General features: G+C 38.5%; 1 protein-coding gene across 4 annotated transcripts in view; it reads left to right on the top strand.

The window, feature by feature from the left end:
• LOC149541146 (uncharacterized protein At3g49140-like) overlaps positions 1-27,819 on the top strand; it is a 217,301-nt gene that overhangs the window by 22,515 nt on the left and 166,967 nt on the right. For all 4 annotated transcript variants that reach the window (XM_089802135.1, XM_089802134.1, XM_089802133.1 and 1 more), the window contains exon 2: positions 1,689-1,827. In XM_089802135.1, coding sequence (XP_089658261.1) covers positions 1,689-1,827 — 139 coding nt within the window. The remainder of the gene's footprint in view (positions 1-1,688; positions 1,828-27,819) is intronic.

Raw genomic sequence — 27,819 nt, 5'->3', positions numbered from 1 at the left:
CCCTACTATAATATCTGATTTCTCTCTCACTCATCTACTATTTGACTGATCACAGGATGGCAGGATGAAAGCTCTGATACCACTGTAATATCCCTGTTCATATCTGATTGAAAACTTGCTATATTTGCTTTTAGAAATTTTGTTAAACACTTGTACAGCAGAGGGATATATGACTGATTTTATTTTCAGTTTGTTTTTAGAATAAAAAAGATGACTTCTAATATCATAGGATGACTGAAAAATGACTTCTCTTCCGCTTAGTCTATACCTAACATGAAATACAACTCTTTTTTTGTTTTTTCTTGATGCAATATATGACATCTATTCAATGCAAATTAACACTTACAGCCAAGTGACATTATGTCAAAAAGTTGGCATGCAAACTAATATTATATTTCAAACTTCAAAATTGATATTTTGCTGATATAAAAATTCTGATATAAAATCAGGTTACAATACCTTCGACAATCTAACTAGACTGTCCATATAGAACCATGTAGATGTATTTTCAAATAATGCATAAACGTGAAGACAAAATGAAGGGAACCTGAGATTGGTAGATAGCTTTAAAACTATTATTCCTATAGCGATGACATTGTTCACGATTCCTGTAGTGATGACACTGTAGCAGATGGGTATAAACTTCCTAATATGCCTTTGAATCAGTTGCTTAACTCTTTCCAAAGTGCAGATAAAATGAGGGCATCGAATGACCCTTAACTTTGAAGTGTATTTTCTTCATGAATTGCTGCAAAAACTCATTAAGCTTCAATGAGATGACTGAAATATCATCTCCAACAAATGCAACAATATCAGCGGATAGTTTCACAGCCTCAAAGTTGCCAATCAAAGAGAATTATCGTTCTCAATGACTGAAATGTTCTGCAAAAACCTTTGGCTCCACAAGTGCACAAGCAAGTGTCAATATCAAATCTGAATGCCCTACAATAAGGCTCTCTCCTCTATTTATTCTATTCCTTCACTCCTTCTAGAAGAACATAAAATATTATTTTATTGCACTTTTCTAGAAGCTTCCTTCTTTCCAACAATAATTAGTTGTGCTTCTAGAAGATTCCCTTTTTCATATAATATAATATTATTTTAGTGACTTATGATTTAATATTTATTTTTGTCACTTTTTAATTAAATTAATTAAATATAAAGTCACCTTTTAATTTTTAAATTATTTAATGACTTTATAAGAAATTAATTTAATTATTTCACCTTATTTCTCCACTTAGCCTTCAAAGAATGAAAGGCTAAGAACTCCATTGAGAGGCTAAAAATATGGGGACATTACACACTTTTCATTGGCTGTATCATCTCTATTTTATGTCATCCATTTCAAGTTTTCCACCTGTCTGTAATTTATGAAGAAAAAATGTATAAAATAGTTAAGCACATGTAGTGAACTTGAAGTGCTATTAGTTAAGGAAATGTGAATCATTGAAGGTGGTCCATAATGTTGCTTGACATTTATCAAGCAAAAGGAAGGTCTTTGCAGAAACATAGAATATAATTTTTGAAAAATGCAAGTTTGAAGCTGAAAGCAGTTAATTTGGAAACATTATGCTCAAATCGTATATGTCATTATGTCCTCCCTATATCCAATTGGAACTTTTTCTTACAGAAATTTTATTTCATTTTGTAAAATCAACAAGTTCAATGATTGCTAATTGTTTATGCAGGTGGCAGTTTGACAGTGCTTTGCCAGGGTTTAGAAGATTTTGGTTGGTCTCAGTTTGGTTGCCAAATTAGCCAAAAAAGAGCATCTTATGCAGGGAAGAGGCATACACTTGGAGGCAGCAAGCCAACTAGTTACATGAGGTATTTTTTACTAGAATATGATTGTTCATCAATACTTGCCAATACCTAAGGTCAAGGTTGTGGATTTCCATGGTGTATTTAGAACAGTCAAGCATCTGCATTATGCAGTGGTCTGCAGATGTCAGCTGGAAAGTAGTTTATGTCTTTTTTCTTATTTTAATAAAACTTTAAGATTACATTAATGACAATTTATTCGATAGGTATCATCCAGAAAAGTTGATAAGTACTGGTATAAGTTTAGTCTTTTCATCATTTTTTTATTATCTTCACGAGTGGCCAAGAGTGGTCACTGGGCTAAGAAAAGTACATGTTACTCAAAGTGCACTATGAAAGTGATTCAGACTTGATCAGTAATCCTTTGGATAACACACTAAATTGCAGAAACTTAAATGTGTTATTAAGGCAGTGAACTGAGACTAAGGAAGATAAACCCAATAAACATGATGGCACTGCAATGGTGCAAATGGAAATGTTATGGTAAATGGTAATTTTTAAATTTTTTTGAGACTGGTAATGGGCCGGAGCATATATCAACATGATGCTTGAGTAGACTTGAACCCAAGACCTCCTAGATGAAAGGCTCACAACTTACCGTTGTACTGTGGGGTGTTCCCTATATTATGGTAAATGGTAATTACTTGAGAAGAGAGTAACCTTTTTTTAAAGATGTAAGTCGCAACATTCTGTTTCAACATACAGATAATTTTTTAAGCTATTTCCAGTGAGAAATAAAATAATCTATCAAACAAAAACAGACAGCCTGGGAAATTGAGGAGTCACGTACCAAGTGTTACATAAGAAAGTGAAACTGAAAACACCCTACTGTGACATAAAATTTGTTAGAACGCTACATATTGTATTTGTTAAAGTTTCAAACTGCATTTTTGTATTTCATGATTTCAGGGACACTTTTGTGTATTTAGAAGGGTATGTTACATCTAAAATGCTTCATTTTGATTGACTGATTGTACGGCAGAACTCAGGCTTTTTGTCACTCTACAATTTCAGATTCCAATTAATTGAAACCTAATTGCAGAAACAAAAAACAAAACCATTCTTACAGATATACTACATTGAATGCTATGGAAAATATGGGATTTTTCCTATTGAATAGAATTGGGCTTTATAAAAGCCATGAACTAGTTCAACTTCCCAAACTTCTCGACAACTAACTGATAAACGAACATATTATTTACTGACTTAAACATTTATTTATATATTGATATTAAATGTGATTTTTTAATTTAATTCTAACCTGTTAGCACAGTGAGACACAATAAAAATTCCAACACAATTATTGGTGAAGGAAGTTATTTTTAAAAATATTTGTCCCAAACCACCACTTAGACTAGAAATTGCTTCCACTTTCAAAATATGACGCATATAATTTTGATATGGTGTAATTTCCCGAAATAATTAGATGACTCAATTAAATTAATTAAGTGGTCCCAATTTAGTGATAATATTTTATGGGCCCTTTTAATTAATTACTTTAATTATAACATAAAAAGTAATAAGCTATTATTGGCTTGTTTGTAATCCTTTGTGAAACTTTTGGGAGCCCTTTATAAGGTTGTGTTGGCATTGGAGGAAGTACTGTGAAGTTTTATTTTCTTGTGTATTTGCAATTCCAGTAGGAATTGGGTCTTTTATTGCAGTTTTGGAGGTGCAAGACCCTCCTTATTTAGTATTCACAGTTTTGGTTGGAATTACTCCTTACCATATTTAGCCTATTTTCCAATTGTGTGAAATCTTCACTTGAAGACAAATTTGATTTAATTTGAGATATATAACTTGAAAATACACATTATCTATTTCTTGCAATTCATTCTGGTGGTTGGTGAGTGGTCTTTGTTAGAATTTATTCATCAATAATATATTTGGTGTTTGTGAACCATATAGTGGACTCATCAATTTAGGGTGTTGAGGTAACCAAAGGGGTACCAAAGCGGAGTTGAAGGGATACTGAAGGGGTACGAAGGGAGCCCGAAGTGGTGCTGATAGGGGCTAAGTGTTGAAGGGAGTCGAAGGACACTGAAGAGACACCAGAGGGAGTCAAAGGTATATTGAAGGGGTACAAAGGGAGTTGAAGGGATATTGAAGGGAACTAAAGTGGTGCTGAAGGGAGCTGAAGGGTACGGGGTGAAGAGGAAGCTATTGAAGGGGAACTTGTCATATGATAACATTACATATACCAGGAACATGAATAGTGAAAAGTCTACCAAGGAGGAACCATTGAAGGAGGAAGTAAAAGTAGGGAAGGACAATGACTTTGTGTTTACCATAGGGATGGGAAGGGCATCGACGATGGTAGAGATGGAGATTATGGGGTGCAAATTGACCAATACTGTTGTGGATGGAGGCTTAGGTGTTAATGTCCTCTCTAAAGAAACTTGGAAGGCTCTTGGGAAACCAATCCTTTGGTCATCCACTTTCCAGTTGGCAGGAGTAGATCAATATGGGATCAAGCCCATTGGGACCTTAATGAGACAAAAAGTGGTGATTAGGACACAACAATTCTTCCTAGATTTTTTAGTGATTTCCCTAGAGAAGAAGGGTTACAATGCATGACTAGGGAGAGGATGGTTAATCTCAATAAAAGTAAATCACATCTGCAAGAAAGTTACCCTTTCTATTGAAGTAGATAGTTTGAAATACACAATTGACTTAACTAGCCAGTTTGTAAATCAGGAGCTTGCATATGATTTAGAATCCGGGGGAGCGGATGGCAATGGAATTAAGCTAGATGAAGAAAGCATTCTACGGCTAGGAAAATGTTTAGAAGATTAAACAAGTTCCTTCAACGATCTTTTTCATTGGCAATTTGGGGATTATGAAGTGTTGCAACTGGAGTGCAATATGTTGTAGATTCAAGAGATGGAACCTGATGAAGGCTATCTAGGGTGTTACAAGGAGCACATAGAAGGCATGACCTCAATTGATGATACCCCAGTACATACTTTCCATAAGGACAAAAGAATAGAGTACGATGAGGCTAAGATGGAGGAATTGGAAAGACAGGAGTCTTTTATTATTTATTCCATAGATGTAAAAGAAAAAAGCCAGCCGGAGGTAATAAAAGAGAAAATAAAAGAGAAGGTAGAGGAGAGGAAGATAAAAGGAAGGACTAAAGAGAAAATAATAAAATCAAAATGCAACCCTAAAATAAAACAATGCTACGGGCAACAAAAAATCACATACCAAGGAACACTGCACATAGCTTTGGAGCACGAGTATGAAAATTAGGAGTACGTAAGGGAATTGTAGTACGAAGAACATTCTTCGTATATAGGATTGGAATACGGAGGCATGATAGAGTACAAAGGACTGCCGTACGACCAACAATAAGAGGACAACTTGATGCACGAGTATCAGAGGGACAATTCTTGTATGATGGAGGGAAGATGGGACAAAGGCTAGGACTTCATGCAACAGTCCGCGTATGTGTATAGACAATAGGACAACCATGTATGGTTAGTTATAGTGGAGAAGCCTGTAGGAAAGATGCTGTTACGAAGGATGTTGGTATGAAGAATGCTGGTACAAAGATTTTGGTATGAAGGATGCTAGTATAGAGGATGTTGGTATGGAAGATGCCTGTATAGAGGATGCTAGTATGAATGATGTTGGCATCGAGAATGCTGGTACAAAGGATATTAGTACAAAGAATGCTAGTATGGAGAATGTTGGTACAGATGATGTTGGTACGGAGAATGATGGTGTAGAGGATGTTGGTACAAAGGATGTGGGTATGGAGGATGTTGGCACATAAAATGCTGGTATGGAGGATGATGGTACGAAGGATGTTGGTTTGAAGGATGCTAGTATGGAGGATGCTGGTGCAAAGGATGTTGGTACAAAAAGTATTGTGGATGCTATAGACGAAGTCCGTACAGAGAAAGTGCTGCTGAAGGACAAAGAGGAGGGGATGAGGAGCAGATACAGAAGAACCAAGTGGACAAAAAATCCCTCAATGGGTCACAAAACAAATTTCCCTTCCTGTGAACTGTATTGCTTCGGATCAGTTGCCTCACACCAAGATGATAGATCTCTGATGCCATAGGAAGGCTGCACATAGCATTAGACTGGAGACACCAGAAGGCATAGAGGTGGCTTAGCCAATTTCCCTGTTGGTTCAATCTACAAGCAAGAAGGAAGAGAAAAATGGGAAGCCCATAGAGGGAATGTGTACAGGAGAGAAAGTAGCACAAGATGAGGACACAGTGTTGGTAGAAGTAGATAAATTGTTTGGAAAATTTGAAATGATACATCCCCCTTCACCAAATCCCTTTGAGATGAAGATAGAAGATCGAATGGAAACTCAAGGGGAGTACATGGACCCATTAGCAACAAGAATGACAACACTTTCATTTGAGCTAAGCAAATGGCCGCGGAGCGCGATATACAACGTATTCACAAATGGGCATCCAATCCAGGGACATCCTTCTACCCTACTTCTTGGAGTACAGTTTTCTTTTGGGTTTCTTGTTGGATAGTTGTCGAGAAGATGACTTCCTTTTTTGGGGACATAAATGTAGGGCATAATAATACTTTAATACTTTGATGTAATTAAAGATAATTAGTATTGGGTTCGGGTAGTTAGGTAGCAAGGGGATGCGTCAGTTGGTCTTCATAACCAATTGTCTTCTATTTAAGACCATTGGAACATGAACAATGTACTTTTTGTTTTGGTAATCAATAAAATATTTGGTTTCCCTTGCAACCTTTGGTACGTGTGCTATTGGTATTAAATGCTTTGTTGATACATACTTTATTGTTCAGTTTGGTAACCATTCTACAAGAAACAACCCTAAACAGGAGAGTTTACAAAACTGCCAAACAATTAGTGGTTCGTAGTTGTCGAAAAGCAGCTCAGCACCAAAGGATAACTATCTGTGTGCGAGAAGAGAATTTCTTTATATTTACTTTTGGAAGAGATGAAGATTCTAAGAGTAAAATTCAAACAATCTGCTTGGGGAGAAACGATAAATCTAAAAGTAAAAATGAGTCAAACACTGATCATGGTGAAGGAATTATGCCTTTGGTGATCTATTGTTTTTTCTCTTAGCTCCCTCTAAATTTTCCCTAAATTGCCACCTAAAGTAGAAAGTGCTCATTGCATGTCCAAAAAGAAAAACATAACAATGATATGAAAAAAATATTAAGTTTTGGAAAATGTTGAAGAAAATGAAGCAACATTATCCTAAATTGCAATGCTCTATAATCCAAAGCTCTGACATGAAATTCAAGAAGTTCCTTGTTATGTACCATGATTTCACTATTTGCCTCATAGAGAGGTTCCCTTTCTATGTAGACTATTGTATGCAATATTTTTAAGAACACAAAGTTTCGAATTGTATTTTTTTCTTTCTTATAGTTTAAGGTTGGCATTAATAATTATTATCATAGTTAAAAAATATAAAGTCGAAAAAAATTGAGGGACCCAAATTTGATTCAGCTTCAGCGAGTTGACAAATTTGGAAACTTACAAATAATTTAAAATCCTTAGGAAAACATAACTTTGTGCAAAATACAATTACAAAATATTGTAGATAAGTTAGCAAAACACCGAGGAATTGTTTTTCTATTTTATTTGAATGCTGAAAAAATATAATATTGCATCATTGTGTGAATACAAGACCAACCAATAAATATAATATTTTTTATGATTTATGAAAACTTAAGCACAAGTTCAAATGTGGATGTTCTTTTAGATTGCTCCAGTATTAGATATCTTGGTGAATGCTTACAATATGAAAATCCTTCGTTATCTTTGGAGATTGCATCATGTTTTGTGTGGTTGTTTCTGCATGGCGAAGCAAAGCTTGTTTTAAGGAATTCTAATATCCAAGGATCATCCATTTCTATTATTGTCTTTAGGAAGTAGCGTTGACACTCTAAACCCTTTTTTAGTTTTCTTTTAAGTTCAAGTTGGTTGAAGAACTCAAGTTCTAGTCACTTTGAGGGAGAATAATTGATCAAGTCCAATAACATCTATGTAGGCCCCCTCGTGATTACCAATTAGATCACGTCATATTACTGAGTCATATCCAACACAAATTCACATAATCTCATATTGTTTAGCATTTCAGGTTTCCTTGTTCAAGAGGGGATAGGATAGTGTTTTATTTTGCATGTTGTGGTTACAAAACTCACATCAATAAGTACTAGGCATGTTTTATATCTCCGTGTTCCAATTGGATAGAAAAATGCATATAGTTGTGAATTTCAAAACTTATTTGAGTGAGATGGTTGTATGCAACAGTATTATATGAAGCCTATTATAAGTTGAATCTTGGTTGTGTATGATGGTACACTATTGTACAAGTTGCTATGTTGGATTGTATACATGACTTAAATTTGGTATAATGTTCAACTTTAATGTACTTAATGTCAAATGTTGATAAAGTACCCTTTGTTGAGTGGGCTGTTGATGGATTGAGCATTTGTCTCCTATTTTGTCCCTTTCACATAGCTAAAGAATTTATAATATTTTAAGTGGCCCTGATCACTTCATTTTATACAATTATAAAACTCTTGAGTGTAATGTCCCCAATTTTTAATGTAATAATTAAATTAAATTAATTAATTAACTGGTCCCTGAATTTAAATAATATAATAAAAGGACCTTTAATTGGTTACTTTAATTAATTAATATGGGCCCATGTTAATATTTGTATTTGTGGTTCTGATTGAAATAATATATCTCAGACCTATTTTAATTTTTAGTTGCCATATTACCTCCTTCCATCCATACTCCTCCCTCCATCTGTACCTCCCCCTCCATCCGCCATACTACCCCCTCCATTTGTACTCCTCCCTCCATCCATCATTCGTACTATCCCCCCTCCGTACTATATACACTTCCATATTCCACTTTTCATACTTCATACATTTTCATTCCCTTCATACTTCAATTTTGATCTTCCACTACCAACCACCATACTAGGGTCCTCTTCATTGTACGTACGCCACAGTTCATAGATCCCTCCATATTCACAAAAAGTTTGACGTAGTCTTTTATCCACTGCCTCTTTGTTCGAACAAGGGACATTACAGTGGTATCAAAGCTGGTGATTTTGCCAGCCTATTGGGAGAATGGAGAACTTTGACTTGGATTACACTATGGCTTAATTTCCATCCGATTGGAGGGCACATTTGTTAGTTGAATACTCCAAGAATACTTTTGTGTGCCAACTGTTGGATGGTCAAGTGTAGGATGATAGGTACAAGGTGGTTGGCAATGTCATTTACCACAAAGACAAAATCTATTTGGTACCCGAATCGAAGATGAAGGAAATGATTATGGAAGAAGGTACTTGCACAAATAACATTAAAGCAATGCTCGACAATCAACTTGATGGAACTTTGGGTTCTACCAGCAACCCTCTGAATAAGCAAGCTCTACCGGTAGTTGTTCAGCCTCCTGGTGATGCAGATTCGATCGAGGATTATTTGCAAGAGCAATCTTTACAGTTGGTTGATTATGAAATCTATTCCCTAGTGGCAATCATGATGGATTGCGCAGATGAATTTCAAGTCTGGGATCTTGGTGACTCAGGACGGAACAATATTAATATCAGAGTGGCGTAGCGGAGCCTGAATGATGGTCTACTCATCTCAATTGAATTCAATTATGCACATGTGATCCGAAAGAAGCATGGAGTTTTCAGCAATTTGCATCTGCGCATGGTTTGGGATCTTGGAGTTTGCATATTGCTTGAGGACAAGCAATCTTTGGCTGGTGAGGATTTGTAATGACCCCAATTTTTAATGTAATAATTTAATTTAATTAATTTAAATAATATAATAAAAGGACCTTTAATTAGTTACTTTAATTAATTAATACGGGCCCAAGTTAATATTTATATTTGTGGTTTTGAATGATTTAATATAACTTGGACCTATTTTAATTTTTAGTGTTCGTTGGTAAGTGTTCCCATCGGCTATCTTTGTAACCCTCGAAAAGGTTTCCCCGATGGGTATTTAAGCATGGCTTGTAGGTAGTAGTTGGTATGCGATTTGGATTATTTTTCTTTGTACTGCGAATTCCTTTTGGAGTTCTCTACTGTTCGCCATTTTGGAAGTGAAAGATTTTCCCTACTTGGCTTTCTGGTTTGGGTGGGATTCAACCCTCACCTTATTTCGTTGCCTGTAATACTTTGCTTGGATTTGAAAAATCAGAGCTCCATCTTTTTTTGTTAGTGTTAATTGGAGAATATCGGTACTTAATATCTAGTCATGCTTGGCATTTATTTGATGGAGTTGTGTTCTAATATTATTTGCATATGAGTTTGTATGCTATTTCCAATTTCTGTACAATACCTGAAGTACTCCTCCATCCACCTCCCTTTGTACCTCTCCCTCCAATCATACTTCTCCATCCGTACTCCTCCCTCCATTCGTACTCTTTCCTCCATCTGCCATACTACCTCCCTCCATCTACCTCCCTCTATACCTCTCCCTCCAATCGTACTCCTCCATCTGTACTCCTCCCTCCATCTGTCATACTACCTGTATATGCTACTTTAGTATGTTAGAAACACCAAATTAAAACAATAAAAAACATTTGCATACTAATTTAACATAACTTCATGAGAGACAAAGTGAAGTCCTCAAATGAGAATATGAGCCATGGATAGGCTCTCTCAATGAGGATGATCACTTGATGTAGAGGTGTGTCTAATAGTTAAGATGGCTTGATTATGTATGTATGCTCAAATGCTCAAATGGGCTTCAATGGAGGATTTTTGATAGATTTTGGTGAATGGATTTGATGTAAAAATGGCTTCTCAAAATGGCATTATGGCTTTACTTTCTAGATTGTGTTGTTTTTGCAAAAGGGAAGGATCCAATTTATAGGCAAGAGGCTTGAGGGATGGAGGGCTAAGATGGAAGGAAAGGAGAAAGCTTATGGAGGGCTCAGATTGAATGAGAGGAGAGCACATGGATTGTGCTTCCTTACAGCCAATCAGGGAGTGACACATGTCACAGGGTGAGAGGATGGAAGAAAGGGCAAGGATGAGTCAACAAAGGAGGCTCAAGGGATAATATCTTCATAAAGACCCTTCATAAGTGCTTTGTAAGAGCATTGAAGGAGAGTGTAAGAGATATTTGAGGGTCATTTATGTTGGAGGGTGAGGAATTTTGACTTGGGTTGGATTAGGAAGGTTTTAAGCTTGCTTAGGATTGTGCAAATGATTAGAGGATGGATTAGGATGGTTTAAGATTAGCTTAGGGATAGGCAAGTGGATGGCAATAAATGAGGGTGGGTGAAGGTGGAGATATTTGTTAACTTTGGCTTGGGTTAGCAAGTCTTAACCCATATTTAGGGAATGTGACAAGGTTAGGAGGGGATTAGAATTAGGATTAAAGATAAGGATTGACATCTTCTAGAACAGTGTAGGCTTTGGATGATGATGAAGACTTTCTAGAAGAGTCTAGAACTTCCTAGGATGAGGATAAAAAAGATTTTTAAGAAATAAATAAAGTTTTATTTATTTCAAGGGTTTGGGTTGAGGAGATATTTATTAAAATATTTTTAATAAACATGAGGATTAATATTTAATCTTAATTAAATATTTTGAGTTGGGATTAGGGGTAGGCAATGATGGGATTAGTCTTTAATCAAAATTAAAGAAGGATTAGAAGATTTTGGAAGAGGTTAGTGGTTTTAAGGAAATTGGCCAAGTTTTGGGCAAAAAAAAAAAAATTATTTATTTTGAAATTTTTGGTCAATTTATTAATTAAATAATTAATAAATAAGGAAATAATGTTTAAATAAAATTTAAACATTTTTGGGAGGGATTCCTTAATTAAATATTTTTAATTAAGATAAAGGGATTTAATGGCATAAAAATAAATAAATAAATTAAATAAATAATTAATTAATAAATGATGATGTCATCAAGAACTTTTTTTAGAAAATAAAAATATTTTATTTTTTAAAAGATTTTTAGATGTCTACATTTTGCCCCTCTTTGATGTGATGCCGCAAGTGGCATGGCATCAAAGATAAGAAAATAAGATGCCCAAGGCTAGAGTAGAAGAGGAGACGATAGACTGCGAGATGCCCCCTCAAGAAGGTGGCGGGGAGAGAAAGCAAGGCTCAATGGCTTCTTGAAAAGTACAAGAATCTTGGCGGGTGGGAGGATGAAGAGTGGCTTAAGAGAAGAGGTTTAGTTAGCTCAAACTCTCACTATGGGAGAATGATAAAGGGGAAAATCAGAGGCACAAGAGTAAATAAGCTTAAGACTTTCAGGATTGGGGGGAGGATGAAGGAGCAGAGCGCTAAAAAGGAATCCAGGATAGGGAGATGGATGATGGGATGATAAAGCTGATGCAATAGGATTTCAAAGAGCTAGATTGGCGAGAGATGGGTTTCGGAGATCCCTAGGACTAGGATTGTGGATCTCGAAAGATGAGGCTTGGTGGATTGATTTGATTGGTGGATCCTAAGACTAGGATTGTGGATCCCTAAAGCTAAGAGTGATGATTGATTCAAAGAGATACTGATGCATAAGCTGGGGTAGGAGAGACAGATGCTAGATATGGATGGGGAATAATGGAGATGAAGGGATTCCATTGAAGCTTTTTGAGCGGGGGGATACTTCAAAGAGAAGTACCACCATGTAGTTGAGCACTAGATTTGCTATAGGACTGTTGGTTAATCGCCAAGGTTACCAAGAACATCAAGGCCTTTTCACCAACCGTTCAAAGGACTGACAGACTTGACTCAAAACAAACACACAAGGATTGCCCCAGTAGCACACATGAATCCTAGAGGAAGCAGCGTGGAAATGACATTGGGTAACCCACAAGCAGAAAAGAAAAACAAACAAAAGACTTGATCAAAACCTTACGCTCAAATTGCCCCATTCACAGTATACCATGATATGGAAGATCGTGGCAACCTTGAGGAGGGAACAAAAAGATTGCTTGGAAAAGATACTTCAAGACCCAAAAGGAAGATTCCAAATCAAAAGAAAGGGAAAATTCAAAAAAGAACCGTTTGCCAATGAGATGGGTAGGACGAGGTACTAACGGACCAAGATCAGACATGAGAAAAGCTATATCCTACAAGGATCTATCCGAGAGCACCTAAGCTGATGGATCTGGATGAGTCATGTGTCTGGCAAGCTGAACTAAGAAGGATAACACTTTGGTGACAGGAGATCTAGCTAAAGGATGCATTGGAATAGCTAACCAAGGGTTGTGCGATGTGTGCAAGATGCTGATCAAGGATGAACTAACACGAAAGCTGAATAGATACAAATGGTACTAAGCTAAACAGGATGTACAAGCTGACAGACCAAGATACGTTACAAATGTACAAGGTTGTTCATGTTTGGGTTTTGTGAGATGGAAATGTTTTAGAGTGTGTTGGATGGATAGTTGGATAATTTGATGGTTTTGTGAAAAGCTTAAGGAAAATGGGATTCTTTTTGTGCATGTGATAGGATACAAACTAGGATACAAGATTATTGACAAGCTGAAATATGGTACGAGTTTTGGACAAGATTTGGATATACAAGCTATGATACAAGGGATGATACAAGATTTACAAGGTATGATACAAGCTTTGGTACAAGATTTACAAGCTGAGGTACAAGATTTACAAACTGTACAAGAGGTATTTACAAGCTTCATTAGATGTTGGATATTTGGTTGGAACACCAAGGGAACAAACAGGTGGTTTATGGGATGGTGAGTGGATGGATGAGGGTTAGGATAGGGATAGATAATGGATTAGTCTTAGTACACAAGGCACTTGAATTACCAGGTTTTCACCAAGGTACCTATCCAAGGCGCTTGAATTGCCAAGTTTTCACCATTGGACGCTTATTTCTCTTTACTATTTTTTTTGTATTTTTCAAAAGCTGGGTATACCAAGGATCTTCAAGCATAGAACTTCTTGAGATGAATGATGTTAGTAGGATCATTCAAGAGTTCTTCTAGTGTAGATAGCTGATAGGCTCTGGAGCCGAAAGAATCAGTGACAACATAAGGGCCAAGCCATGTAGGTTCAAACTTACCTTTCTTGTCTTGATTTGCTTGGACTTTCATGTTTTCTTTGAGGACCATGTCGCTCGGCTGAAAGTGTCGGGGAAGCACCTTCTTATTGAAGTTCCTTTTGAGACGAGATTGATAGACTGTGAGGTGATCATAGGCGTGTTGTCGCTTTTCGTCTAGGAGATCTAGCTGGGTGAGCCGAGCTACTCTGTATTCTTCATCTGATATTTGCCCTCGCAAAGATATGCGCAAGGAGGGAAGTTCAACCTCTATGGGTAGTACCGCTTCGGCACCATAGACTAGGGAGTATGGATTTGTTCCTGTGGATTTACGGAAGGAGGTTTGATAGGCCCATAGGGCTGGATTTATTTGTAGGTGCCAATCGTGGCCGAAATCATTGACAACTTTCTTTAGGATTTTGAGGAGGGTTTTGTTAGTTGCCTTTGCCTGGTCGTTACCTTGTGGGAAATATGGGCTAGAAAAGTGGTGATGGATGTGAAGGGAAGTGCATAGTTCTTCCATGTTGAGATTTTCAAAGTTACCTCCGTGGTTGGTAAAGATGGTGGATGGGATGCTGAAGCGGCAAACAATGTGGTACAAGATGAACTTGGAGACCTGAACTCCTGTAGCTGAGACTAGGGGGACTGCTTCCACCCATTTAGCTGTTATTATCCATTTATTTCCATCAGATGAGAGAGGTGTGATAGTTTCAACTAGATCAAGGCCCCAACATGCAAAGGGCCAAGGTGGTGCAATAGGCTGTAGATCTTGTGCTGGAGCGTGCACAAGATTGGCGTGCTGCTGACATGGGAGACATTTTCTGACAAAGTCACAGGAGTTTTCTTCGATGGCAGGTCAATAGTAGCCTGCTCTAAGGATTTGTTGCGCTAGGACAATACCACTCGTGTGGGCACCGCAAAGTCCGGAGTGTACTTCTTTTAACATCATCGCGGCCTCGTTTTGGTCTAAACACCTAGAGAGAGTATTGTGATTACCCCAACGATATAGGGTATTGGCTATGATGACATAGCGGGATGATTTTCAGATGAGGTTTTGGCGTTGGGTTTGTGTGAGGTGAGGGGATATGATACCATCTTTAAGGTAAGCATGGATTTCATGGTACCAAGGGGATTGAGGACCAACCAAGATGCAAACACGATTTGAATCCTCATTTGCATAGGTGGGTGTGAGGAGCTGCTCGACTAAAAACTCATACTCCATAGCCGCTTGGGAAATTTCCAAAAGCAAGCCGATAGTAGCCATAGCGTCCGCTGCCTTGTTCTGCATTCGAGGCACTTGTATAAACTGAAGCTTTGTAAAATGCTGGGTTAGCTGATCAACTAGCTCTTTGTAAGGTAATAGCTTTTCATCTTTGGTTTGATATTCATTTAGGACTTGCTTGATGATGAGCTGAGAATCACCAAAGATTTGTAACTCAGTGATGTTCCATTCTATGGCTATCTTTAATTCTGCTATGAGAGCCTCATATTCAGCTATATTGTTGGTGCTAGGGAATTGTAGCTTAAAAGCTTTTGGAATGTAATCTCCTTGAGGTGTGACCAACAATATTCCTGCCTCTAATTCATGAGATGTGTATGAGCCATCAAAATAAAGTTTCCATGGGGGCTGTTCTTCAATTAGACAGATATGTTCATCTGGAAATTCTGTGATCAAAGGATATGTATCTACTAGAGGTGCATCAGCTAGGTGATCTGCTATAGCTTGCCCTTTGATTGCCTTTCTATCCACATACTGGATGTCAAATTCGCTAAGGAGCATAACCCATTTGGCCAAACGGCCTGTAACTCTTGTTCTAGAGAGCATATACTTGAGAGGATCAATTTTGGATACTAGCTGGACGGTATGACTTAGCATGTAGTGGCAAAGCTTTTGAGTTGAGAAAACAATTACCAAACAAGCTTTTTCCATAGGAGTGTAATTGAGTTGATAACCAACTAGGGTTCTACTGATATAGTAGATGGCTCTTTCTCTGCCGTAGTCATCGTGCTGTGCTAGAAGTGCCCCTAGAGCAATAGGCGTTGCTGATATGTACAAGATGAAGGGACGACTAGGAACTAGTGGAACCAAGATAGGGGGATTGGCGAGATACTGCTTGAGCTGATCGAAGCTGCGTTGACATAAAGAATCCCACTTGAAGTTCTCATCTTTCTTTAGTAGATGTGCAAATGGCGTACACTTATCTGCAAGCTGGGAGATGAAGCGCCAGATGGATTGAAGCTTTCCCTGAAGAGTACGAAGCTGTCGCAGTGTCTGGGGAGGAGGCATGTCTAAGATAGCCTTGACCTTCTTGGGGTTGATCTCTATACCTCGTTTACAAAGTATAAAGCCTAGAAGCTTGCCAGATGTGACCCCAAAGACACATTTCTTGGGATTCAGCATGAGATGATATTTGGCTAACCTATCAAAGACCTTCTCCAGGTCAGCAAGATGATCCATGAAGGTGTGAGATTTAACCAGGATATCATCCACATAATCTTCCAAAATGCTATGGATAAGATCATGGAAAATGGCTGTCATAGCTCTTTGATAGGTAGCCCTAGCATTCTCTAGACCAAAAGGCATCATGTTGTAGCAAAAGGTTCCCCAAGGGGTAGTGAATGCTGTCTTATGTTGATCCTCTTTTGCAATCTTGATTTGATTATATCCAGAAAATCCATCCATGAGGGACAAAATTTCATGTCCAGCTGTAAGGTCTACAATCATATCTATGTTCGGTAAGGGAAAATCATCTTTTGGACAAGCTTTGTTAAGATCTCTAAAATTAGTGCAGATTCTGATGTCACCAGAAGGCTTAGTGACGGGGACCATGTTGGAGATCCACTCTGAGTAGTCGATAGGTCGGATAACCTTAGCAGCTAACATTCTTTCTAATTCAGCTTTAACTAGTAATGCCACCTTGGGGTGCATTTTTCTAAGCTTTTGTCTGACGGGCCTGATCTTTGGATCAACTGCAAGATGATGAACTACCAGCTTTCGATCAAGTCCTGGCATGTCCTGATATGACCATGCAAATCGACCGATGTACTCTCTTAAGACCTCAAAGAGGAGGTCAGATTGTTCTTGCGATAGGGATGCAGCAATGTGAACAAGTCTGGGGATTTCTAAAGAACCGATGTTGACTTCTCTAGTATCCTCAATTAGAATAGAAGACACCTCTGGTTGATTATCTTGAGGAGGTAATGCTAAATCCTCATGTTTTGCTTGTGACTCTGGATTTTCTTGCTGAGGGGCTCTTTTCGCTGCCTTAGCTAGTCTTGGATTCGCCTTAGTTCCAGTTTTGGGTGTATCGGAACTAGGTTGGGGATTTTCTCCAAAATACCCCTTGGGATCTAGCTTATAGATATAGGCAGAATCTAGCTTTGTTTGCTTGTGAGGAGTTTTGGCTCCCATGAATCTCATAAGCACTTCCTCTGATGTGAACTCATCAATGTGTATGATGCTTGGTTGGTCCCAATCTATGAGTTCAGCGTGAGCGAGTGGTAGGTCGATGAAATGGATGGATAGTTCTTGGAGAATAGAGTCTCCCAGGGAGATTTGGTCTGGGATATCGTCGTAGGCTCTCTTTTCAACTTCCTCCGGAATGTCTTCGATTTCTACAAGGTCACGATGGATGTTCAAAAAAGCATGACCATCCGTATTGGTGCCCCCAGTTGTGGGTATGCCAAAGCCTAGACCTAACTTCTTTTCCCGTTTGTGTGCTTTGATGGGACACTGCATGCCTCTTTCCTCTGGTCCTAGACCACCACCTTGATAGTTCCATTTTTCAGTGATGAGCTTATGTGCTTGGGGATACTTCTGGCTGAAGTGATCAAGGCGTGCTTGATTTCTTGGAGGTGCATCTTTATGTAACCAATTGTTGATATCCAGAGTGAGCTCCTCATGAAGAGGGATTCTCGAGGATACAAAGGTTGTTGGGCCAAGCTGTGTGTATTGAGGAGGTGGAGTCTCTTTGGCTCTATGATATGTGGGTCGTCCATTGGTGTGTGGATCAAGTGGCAATGCACCAACTGCAAATGCATCAGACAGGCTATACTCTTTACAACCTTTGTTGTTGATCTTTAGGGTAGATAGGGTGGAGGCGAGGATGGTTTCTGGGTCATTACAGGTGTTGGATGAACTGACGATGGATTGGCGGATTTCGATGCCAAGGCAATAGTTTGTATATGAGGCTTCAACTGCATTGCAATAAGCAAAGGGTTTTGGATTGGCATGGATGGTCACTTCAGTGCCCTGATCCGAAAATTTGAGGCACTGATGATATGTGGATGGAACGGCTTTCATGGCATGGATCCATGGGCGTCCAAGGAGGATGTTAAATGGTAGGTTTAGATTGACAACATGGCAAATTATTTCTTGGATGACCGGCCCAACCTTGATGGGTAGCAAAACTGTTCCCTCTGTGGTTCTCTCCAGATTATTATAAGCTTTAATGGTGATAACCTCATTGATGATATCTGCCTCAGTATACCTAGCTTGTTTTATGAATTTTAGAGTGCAAATATTCAAGGCTGATCCATTATCTATCATTACTCTTTTTACGACGAAATTGGATACCATAATGGCTATGCTTAGTGGAAGGGTGTGATCTGGCTCGACTACGGGTTTGTCAGTGGGCTTGAATGATAAGGCACATGAGGATGAAAGGTGTCCAACAAGATTACGAAAATCAGTCGCATTGATATCCGAAGGGACACGGGATTCTATGAGAGCACTATCAAGGATGTCTTTGTACACAGGACTAGTGAGGAGAAGGTCTAAAATGGAGATTTGGGCTAGCATGTTCCCAAGGTGTTCCAAGATATTGTACTGGCTTTTTGATGGAGCTGATGATGTTGTTGGGGTTGATAGTGCTGATGGGACTGATGGGGCTGCGATGTTCAATCGCGCTCTTCGAGTGGTGACTGCACACTCATTGTTTGGGCCTTGGATATTGATAACATTGACAGAAGGCTCTTTCTCAGATATACAACCTATGAGGCTACCATAGTCTATGTAGGATGAAGTGTGGTCATTGTTCTTCCCATGTTGTTGGTTTGGCTAGCGGTTGTTGGTGTTGTTGTTATTGGTTTGGATGGGTGCTTTTCCAGGATTTTGGTTGTTGTGAGGAGGAAAAGCATTTTGATAGATCTGCAAGCCTGCATTGGGAGAGGTTTGTGCTCCAACTGTGATTTCTTTCCGATCAATGAGGTCCTGCACATAATCTTTCAGCTTCATGCATCTGAGGGTGGTGTGCCCTTTCACCCTATGAAACTTGCAATACTCATTCTCTATACCATGCAACTTTGGATTGGCCTGGGTCGATTTGTTGGGTAGGAGGAAATTTGATGAGGTTTTCCTTGACTAATTTCTCAAAAATGACATCCAATGGCTCACCAAGGGGTGTATAGTTTCGAGGTGCAGGTTGGAACTTGGGCTTTGGTCTTGCAGCTACATTGATGACATTAGCTTGATTGTTAGACCCTTGAAAGTTGGGCTTTGGATTGTGGCTTTGAAAGCTTTTCTGATTCTGCTGTTGGTTGTTGATAGCTTGTTGATTGTTTGGTTGATAAGGTGGGTTGGACTGATTTTGGGAAGGACCAACAGTATTCACATGTCTGGTGTTAGTGACCCCATCTGTTGCAACGTGCTTGTTTTTGTTCCAATACCTAGACTTGTCATTTGAATGTGTTTGATTTTGGTTGGCTTCCTTGTAAATCTTGACCACACCATCTTTAATGAGTCCTTGCTCAAGGATCATTCCTTTTTCTTTGATATCTTTGTAGGTCTGCAAACAATTCATGGTCATGTGGTGAGCTAAGCTGGGATGGGCATTATCAATAAACATTTTCACCAAATGGCGCTCTGGCAGGGTGCAAGATATGCGGGTGGTAAGGGTTTTCCATCTTTGCAGATATTCACCAAGACTTTCTCCACCTTTTTGCTTGGTGTGGACAAGATCAACCACTGATAATTCTGTCTCTACAAGATGGGCATATTGGGCTACAAATGCCTCAGACAATTCAGCAAAGTTTTTGATTGTGCCATATGGGATTCTATAAAACCATTCAAGAGCTGGTTCGGCCAAACTTTTAGGGAAGAGGCGCAAAAGGAAGACGTCACTGTATGCCACTTCTTGGCAGTGCATGTAAAATTCTTTGATATGTGTGACAGAGTCTCCTTTTCCTCTAAATTTATCAAACTTGGGTATCTCAAAGTGTTTGGGAAATGGTGTCATGGTAATGGCTCTGTCAAATGGGTAAGGACACACATTCTCAAACTTGAAGGTTTTTGGGTCATTTCTCTCTTGGATGTTCTTCAAAGCTGTCTTCATGGCTTCCCATTCTGAATTAATCGGTGATGGCTGTGGTGCCTCCACTGTAGGAGCACTCTGAAGGAGATATGCGTTGAATGGTGCAATTGAATATGGATGGCTTTGAGGTATGGGCTGGTAGGGATTGTACATGGCTTGGGCAACTGAATGGTGGATGATGGGTTGCTGAGGTGGAGGTGCCACATATTGCTGCATGTGTTGCGAGGCTTGCTATTGATAGTGGATTTGAGGTTGGGATTGAGGAACATAAGCTGGCTGTGGGATAAATGGATTGCTTTGTGGAGGTAAGGTATAAGATGGTTGTGAAGCTTGGGGAAAGGATGGGGGAGCTTGTGGAACTTGACTTTCGATTTGAGGAGTTTGATCAATATATGTGGGTTGTGCCCCCATTTGGGAGGGTATCTGCATGGCAAAAGAGGCCAAGTAATTGGTGGTTGGTGGTGGTGGATTTCCTCCTAGAAGTGGCATAGCAAAATAGTTAGTAATAGGAGGTAATGGATTAGTTGGTAGTGGAGGTGGTGGGAATTGAAAGCTTGGAAATGGAATTGATGGGGTTTGATAGCTTGGTGGTTGGATTTGAAAGCTTGGTAGAGGGGTGGCAGGAGCTTGGGTCACTTGAGAGCTTGACAGAACATTTGTAGTAGCTTGTGGAGTTTGATAGCTTTGTGAAGTGAGGGCAGTAGCTTGTGGATTTGTGGCTGATGGCACTGAGCTCCAAGGACCTAGTGGAAATGATGGAATTGTGCTCTGAGCTGAGGTAAACAAGCTGGGGGTGATGAAAGGTTGATTACTTGGCCCCATGGGTGGCATCCCGGTTGTATATTGCTGAGGTTGGCCAAAGATGCTAGCACTGATTTGGGAGATGGGTGGATTTGGAAGGCTGGGTTGGAGAGCAGCAACAACAATAGTGAAGGGAGTGAATGATGAGGTGTTTTGGGTGAAGGGGGTTTGGGATGGAGTGGTATGGACCAGTGGTGGAGTGGTGGTAGTTGGATTGGCTTGTGGAATGGAGATTTCAACTTGAGTTGGTATGTTTGGGTCTGTTAGATCATATGAGGTGGGTTGAGGCTCTTCTTTTGGCATATACAAAGGATGATTTGGATCATAAGAGCCTATGGGTGGTGGCAGCTGCCCAAATAGAGGGTGAGAAGAATCTAATAAGGGAGGAGGTCTTCCAAAATCGAAGGCTCCTACATTGTCCCTCTGAAAGTTTGCCATGATTGTTTCTTTGTTCTTGTCTATAATGGCGTTCACCAATACTTCATTTCCTGGTTGGTTCATGAAAGCTTCAATGTCAGTAGGTGATGGTATAGTGTTCTCTGGGCTGAAGGATGGTTGAGTGCTCAAGGGGAGTGATGTTGTTTGATCCAAATGATAGGGCTCCATTGTTTCCTTCTTCTTGGCTAAGCGAGTGACGGGTGGCATGAAAATGTTCCTAGGGATGAGGTGCAACAAATGTTGATGGATGCAAAAGGGGGGAGGCTTTTCTATGCAAATGATTTCCTAGGCTGAGGCAAAGCTATATGACAAACCTAAGGAAGATTGGGTTGGGGATTCTAACTTCAAAAATATGTTGCCAAAGCACGAAAGGTCTGCTTTCCTATGTGCAAGCTTGGTGGTGATTGTGTCAACTTAAGGATAGACTGATGATCACTTGGAAAAAACACGAGATTGACCACTTGTGGATCCCAACCTTTAGCTTAAGGTAATGAGGGATGACAAGTGATAAGGCTAGATTACCCTAGACAAATCTCTGTCAGAGAGATAACCTTGGTGAGACCACTGGATTTGCAATATGATAGGAAAAGCAAGTTTTGGCAATGTGACAACAATTTTGAAGGCTTGGATGTGAACTTTTTGATTGCTGGCTAGACGGTTTGATTCTAAGGCAAAGAACTAGACGAGATGGATGAGCTAAAATGCTTAAAGGGATAACCTAGAATGGTTGGCTTTCCTACAAAGATGACTCTAATGTGAAGTTTATGCAAGAAGATGTGGAGAAACAAGGGGGCCTAATCATAGAAATCATGCCTAGTTGGTAAGACATAAGCAGGGTTAACTCTTGGATGTTTGCTAAATCTGATAGTGCGATCTAACCAGGCGTCCTGAAGGGCTTCGTCGACAGCTTTGTCTTCTGCTTTGTGGAGTTTGGTAATTCAAGGGCTTGGTGTTACTTCCTTTCTCTTGGCTGAAATTTCTTGGTATACCTGAGATGGCTTGAGTTTGGCTTTGTGAAACTTCTGTTTGGGTTTGGGTTGTTCTGACATAAATTCTTGAATCTGCTTGGCTTTGAGAGATCTTGGTTGTTTTGCTTCAACGTGTTCAACTTCTGAAACAGGCAGTGACTACGCTAAGTGTGCCCTAAGCTAGGATTGACCAAGTTTGACAAACATTCATTCAACAAGTAAAAGATCAAGCAATAGATAGGAACAACCAGATAGAAGTTTTGATTCTCAGAAGACAGTAACTGTGCTGTGGAGTGTATATTCTACAAATGTTTCGATCAGTCACTTCAAACACATTAACATCCTAGATGGTTGTCTACAAGGCTGACAGTTGGTTTAGCTAGGGAGTCCTCGATATACCCAAGGTACGTGAGGCCCAAATCCGTAGATGAAACCAAAACAATGTCACACAGCCCAGAGGAGCGGTAACCCACTTCTCTTTCACTTCTCAAGGGTATAAAGTTCCTTGAGGCTTAGCCCGAGTGACAAAATTTTGATCCCAAGAGAGGTGTCTTTGGATTCACCTCTCGATCTTTATACTCTGCCAGAACGCTGGAGTTGAGGTCGTCCCAAGGGGTGATGAAATCCCCAAGCAGGCCTCCTAAAAGCTAAGACAAGATTTTGGATCCTAATCTTATGCACCCAAGATGGCCTCGAAAGACAACAAGGGGAGAGAAGACTTGGATGATCTTGGGCTAAAAGATAGAGTTCTTTTCCAACTAACGCTTTAAGTTTTTTGATCTAGACCTTTTGAAAACACACGTGATTTAAGATGCAAAGGTTCAATTCCAATTTGAAATGCGCGAACAAAAGAGAAGTGATCGAAGAATGAATACACCAAGAAGATTTAGGGTCAACAAAAAGTAAACTCGTGCGCCAGGAGGCCCTCCACGTCAAGTATCGATTGATTTTCTTTAAAGCATTCAAGATTGAGTGTGAGTTTGTTTTAAGTCCAAAACAAAGATGTGTGTAAAGCTCGATTTCAAGTGCGCGCCCGGAGGCCCTCCACGTCAAGATTTGTTCAATTTTTATGCCCAAATGAAGTGTTAGCAAGACTAATGTGCATTCAAGAAATTTTCTATCTTAGAAAAATCAATAAAAACTCAAGTGAGTGGAATTTGATTTTTGTGGAGCACTTAACACCTTCTTAGGTAGACCCATCCCCATATATGGCGCTGATATTGCAACCAATGGTTAGAATGATGGGTGATTAAAGAGGGTGAGTCCAACAACAAATTCACTCAAAGTGTCTTTATTTGTTTTTATAACTTAGAAAGTTTCTAAAATGTGGATTCTTTTTATGCCCCAAAAGATGATTATGTGATCTATGGCATTCAAGATTGGATTTGTTGTTTTAATCATGCATTCATTAAAAAAACAAACTTGATTTTTATCCATGACACTCAAGAGTGATTTTAGCAACATGCATTCAAAGACAAGTGATTAAATATTCAAGTTTTTTCCTTTGAGCATTCAAGATTGAGATTTTGCGTGTTGTTTTAAGAACTTTGAAGTGCTTTGTTTTAACCTTAGATCATTCAAGATTGTTTTGGACTCAAAAGTGAAAATGACTCTTTGGACTTTGGTTTTCATTCAAGATTTTGTGTTCTAGTTTGCATGTTTTAAGCCTAAAATAATGATTTTTGATGCATGAAAAACTTAGGAAACATTCAAGATTTTGCAACAAGACATTTGTTTGGAACAAATAACAAAGCTTTTAGGACAATTTTGGCAACCATTTAGGACTCTTAGTTTTCATGAGATTTTAAAAAGAACTTTAAAATATTTGCAAATGAGGTTCATTTTATCCTTGATTGATGCTTTGAGTTTGATTTAGATTTTAGTGTGCACTTAGTGTTGATTTTGAACCTTTTGAAATGGAAACTTGAAGTTCTTTTCAAATTCCCAAAAATGAAGTGTTCCTAACTTTGCATGAATGCATCTAAAACCTTGATGTTGCAAGGATGCAAATGATTGGATTGGTTTAGTTCAACTTGTTAAAAGATTTTTTTTTTTGGCAAATTTTTAGTTTTTAATGGATTTAAGTATGATTTGGGGGTTCATTTTAAGCACTTAAAAAAAAAAGTGTGTATGATTTTGCTTCCTTAAAAAAAAAAGGCCAAGATCCCTCAAGAAGAAGAAGAAGAAGTAGACAAAATAGAAGAATATAGACAAGAAGAGGAAAAAGAATTCCAAGTGCTCTGTCCACCTATAAGCTTGAAAAATCTGCAAACACTATGAGATAGACTATGAGTTCCTTTGTCTTCTTCATGTTTATGTGGACTTGCAAAACCAATTTATGCAATCCTACCAATCACAAAAACAAGCAAAATAAGCCAAAATAAGCAAATGACATACAAAACTTGACTAAAAAAGCTAATGAAGACGACCCATGCGGGGTCCCACCGGGCGTGCCAAAATGTATATGCTACTTTAGTATGTTAGAAACACCAAATTAAAACAATCAAAAACATTTGTATACTAATTTAACATAACTTCATGAGAGACAAAGTGGAGTCCTCAAATGAGAATATGAGCCATGGATAGGCTCTCTCAATGAGGATGATCACTTGATGTAGAGGTGTGTCTAATAGCTAAGATGGCTTGATTATGTATGTATGCTCAAATGCTCAAATGGGCTTCAATGGAGGATTTTTGATAGATTTTGGTGAATGAATTTGATGTAAAAATGGCTTCTCAAAATGACATTATAGCTTTACTTTCTAGATTGTGTTGTTTTTGCAAAAGGGAAGGATCCAATTTATAGGCAAGAGGCTTGAGGGATGGAGGGCTAAGATGGAAGGAAAGGAGAAAGCTTATGGAGGGCTCAGATTGAATGAGAGGAGAGCACATGGATTGTGCTTCCTTACAGCCAATCAGGGAGTGACACATGTCACAGGGTGAGAGGATGGAGGAAAGGGCAAGGATGAGTCAACAAAGGAGGCTCAAGGGATAATATCTTCATAAAGACCCTTCATAAGTGCTTTGTAAGAGCATTGAAGGAGAGTGTAAGAGATATTTGAGGGTTATTTATGTTGGAGGGTGAGGAATTTCGACTTGGGTTGGATTAGGAAGGTTTTAAGCTTGCTTACGATTGTGCAAATGATTAGAGGATGGATTAGGATGGTTTAGGATTAGCTTAGGGATAGGCAAGTGGATGGCAATAAATGAGGGTGGGTGAAGGAGGAGATATTTGTTAACTTTGGCTTGGGTTAGCAAGTCTTAACCCATGTTTAGGGAATGTGACAAGGTTAGGAGGGGATTAGGATTAGGATTAAAGATAAGGATTGACATCTTCTAGAAGAGTGTAGGCTTTGGATGAGGATGAAGACTTTCTAGAAGAGTCTAGAACTTCCTAGGATGAGGATAAAAAAGGTTTTTAGGAAATAAATAAAGTTTTATTTATTTCAAGGGTTTGGGTTGAGGAGATATTTATTAAAATATTTTTAATAAACATGAGGATTAATATTTAATCTTAATTAAATATTTTGAGTTGGGATTAGGGTTAGGAAATGATGGGATTAGCCTTTAATCGAAATTAAAGAAGGATTAGAAGATTTTGGAAGAGGTTAGTGGTCTTAAAGAAATTGGCTAAGTTCTGGGCAAAAAATAAATAAATAATTTATTTTGAGAATTTTGGTCAATTTATTAACTAAATAATTAATAAATAAGGAAATAATGTTTAAATAAGATTTAAACATTTTTGGGAGGGATTCCTTAATTAAATATTTTTAATTAAGATAAAGGGATTTAATGGCATAAAAATAAATAAATAAATAAAATAAATAATTAATAAATACATGATGATGTCATCAGGGACTTTTTTCAGAAAGTAAAAATATTTTATTTTCTAAAGGATTTTTAGGTGTCTACACTACCTCCCTCCACTTGTACTCCCTCCATTCGTACTCCTCCCTCCATCTGCTGTACTACCTCCCTCCATCCATACTCCTCCATCCACCTCCCTCTATACCTTTCTCTCCAATCGTACTCCTCCCTTCACTTGTCGTTCTACCTCTGTCCATCCATACTCCCTCCATTCGTACTCCTCCCTCCTTTTGCCTTACTACCTCCCTCCATTTGTACTCCATCCATCCATACTTTCCCCAACATCTACCGTACTACCTCCTTCCATACGTACTCCATCTATTCGTACTCCTCCCTCCATCTGTCATACTACCCCCTCCATTTGTACTCCTCCCTCCATCTGTCATTCGTACAACCCCCCTCCGCACTCCTCCATACACTTCCATGTTTCGCATTTCATATTCCATACATTTTCATTCCCTTCGTACTTCAATTTTGATCTTCCACTATCAACTACCATACTAGGGTCCTCTTCACCGTACATACGCCACAGTTCACAGATCCCTTCGTATTCATAAAAAGTTTGACGTACGGTCTTGTACCCACCTTCTCTTTGCCCGGACAAGGGACATTACATTGAGGTCATTCTAACAATTAATTTCACATACATCTACTATTGGCAATGAGGAATGAGTTTTTTGGTACAATTTCACCATCTACATTTTATCCAAACAAATAGAGCATCAGTTTTTGGTGTATTACAAGTGAAACTTTTTGTATAACTAAGCACCATAGTCCTCCATTGCTTGTAATAATTTGGATGGTTGCCACATATTCTGGCAAGATCCTAACAACCTTCTAATCAAGTGATAATGAATCCTATACCTTATTTGAAAAAAATGATTCCAATCATTCTTTAACATGGTAGGAATCTTTGCATAGTCAGAAATACTATTATACAGAAATATGTTTTTCAATTCTCAAAACAATTGTCCACTACATGCGCATCAAAATTTCCTTCAAAAAGAGGGACAAGTACAATTGTAAATTCAATCTCTATCATCTGGCTATTTATCCACTTGTATATTATTTAGGTTCTATGTAAAGTTAGGATTTTTTTTAATTCAAATGTAGGGAGGGTGGTGAGTACTTTGGATGCAATTTTAAAAGAATTTTTAAATACCTGGATGGAAAAGCCAACTAAAATATAATTAAATAATTTGAAGGGCTCAAAAAAGGAAACTACAAAAAGAGATCAAGATACAAGGCAATTGATCTTATATGCCATTCACTTTTCCTTCCAAATTGGAATTTGAAGTATTCAAGGATGAATGTCCATGATGTGGGAGATGTTGAGGACAAAAATCCTTTTGGTGTTCATTTTTTGGATTTGAGCACAAAAGCCCTACAATACACTAGAGGTGATTCCATCTAGGAATCACAATGTTTCCTCATTTGTAAGGCATGCAATTAGAGATCGGAGATGAGATTAGAATTAGTTTAGATTAGCTAAGGGAGAGACTTGGAGAAATTGTTGCCATAATGCTATCAAAGTAATTGCTGATTCATTGTTGGTCTTCATGGTGAATTTCTTGTGTCGCTTTGGAGTATTGCATG

This window comes from Cupressus sempervirens, chromosome 9, assembly GCF_028749045.1.
Source record: "Cupressus sempervirens isolate cs-2001-9-10 chromosome 9, ASM2874904v1, whole genome shotgun sequence".
In the NCBI taxonomy this organism is placed as follows: domain Eukaryota; kingdom Viridiplantae; phylum Streptophyta; class Pinopsida; order Cupressales; family Cupressaceae; genus Cupressus; species Cupressus sempervirens.
The sequence above is the reverse complement of the archived record's forward strand: the minus strand, read 5'-3'. Positions and strand labels throughout refer to the sequence as shown.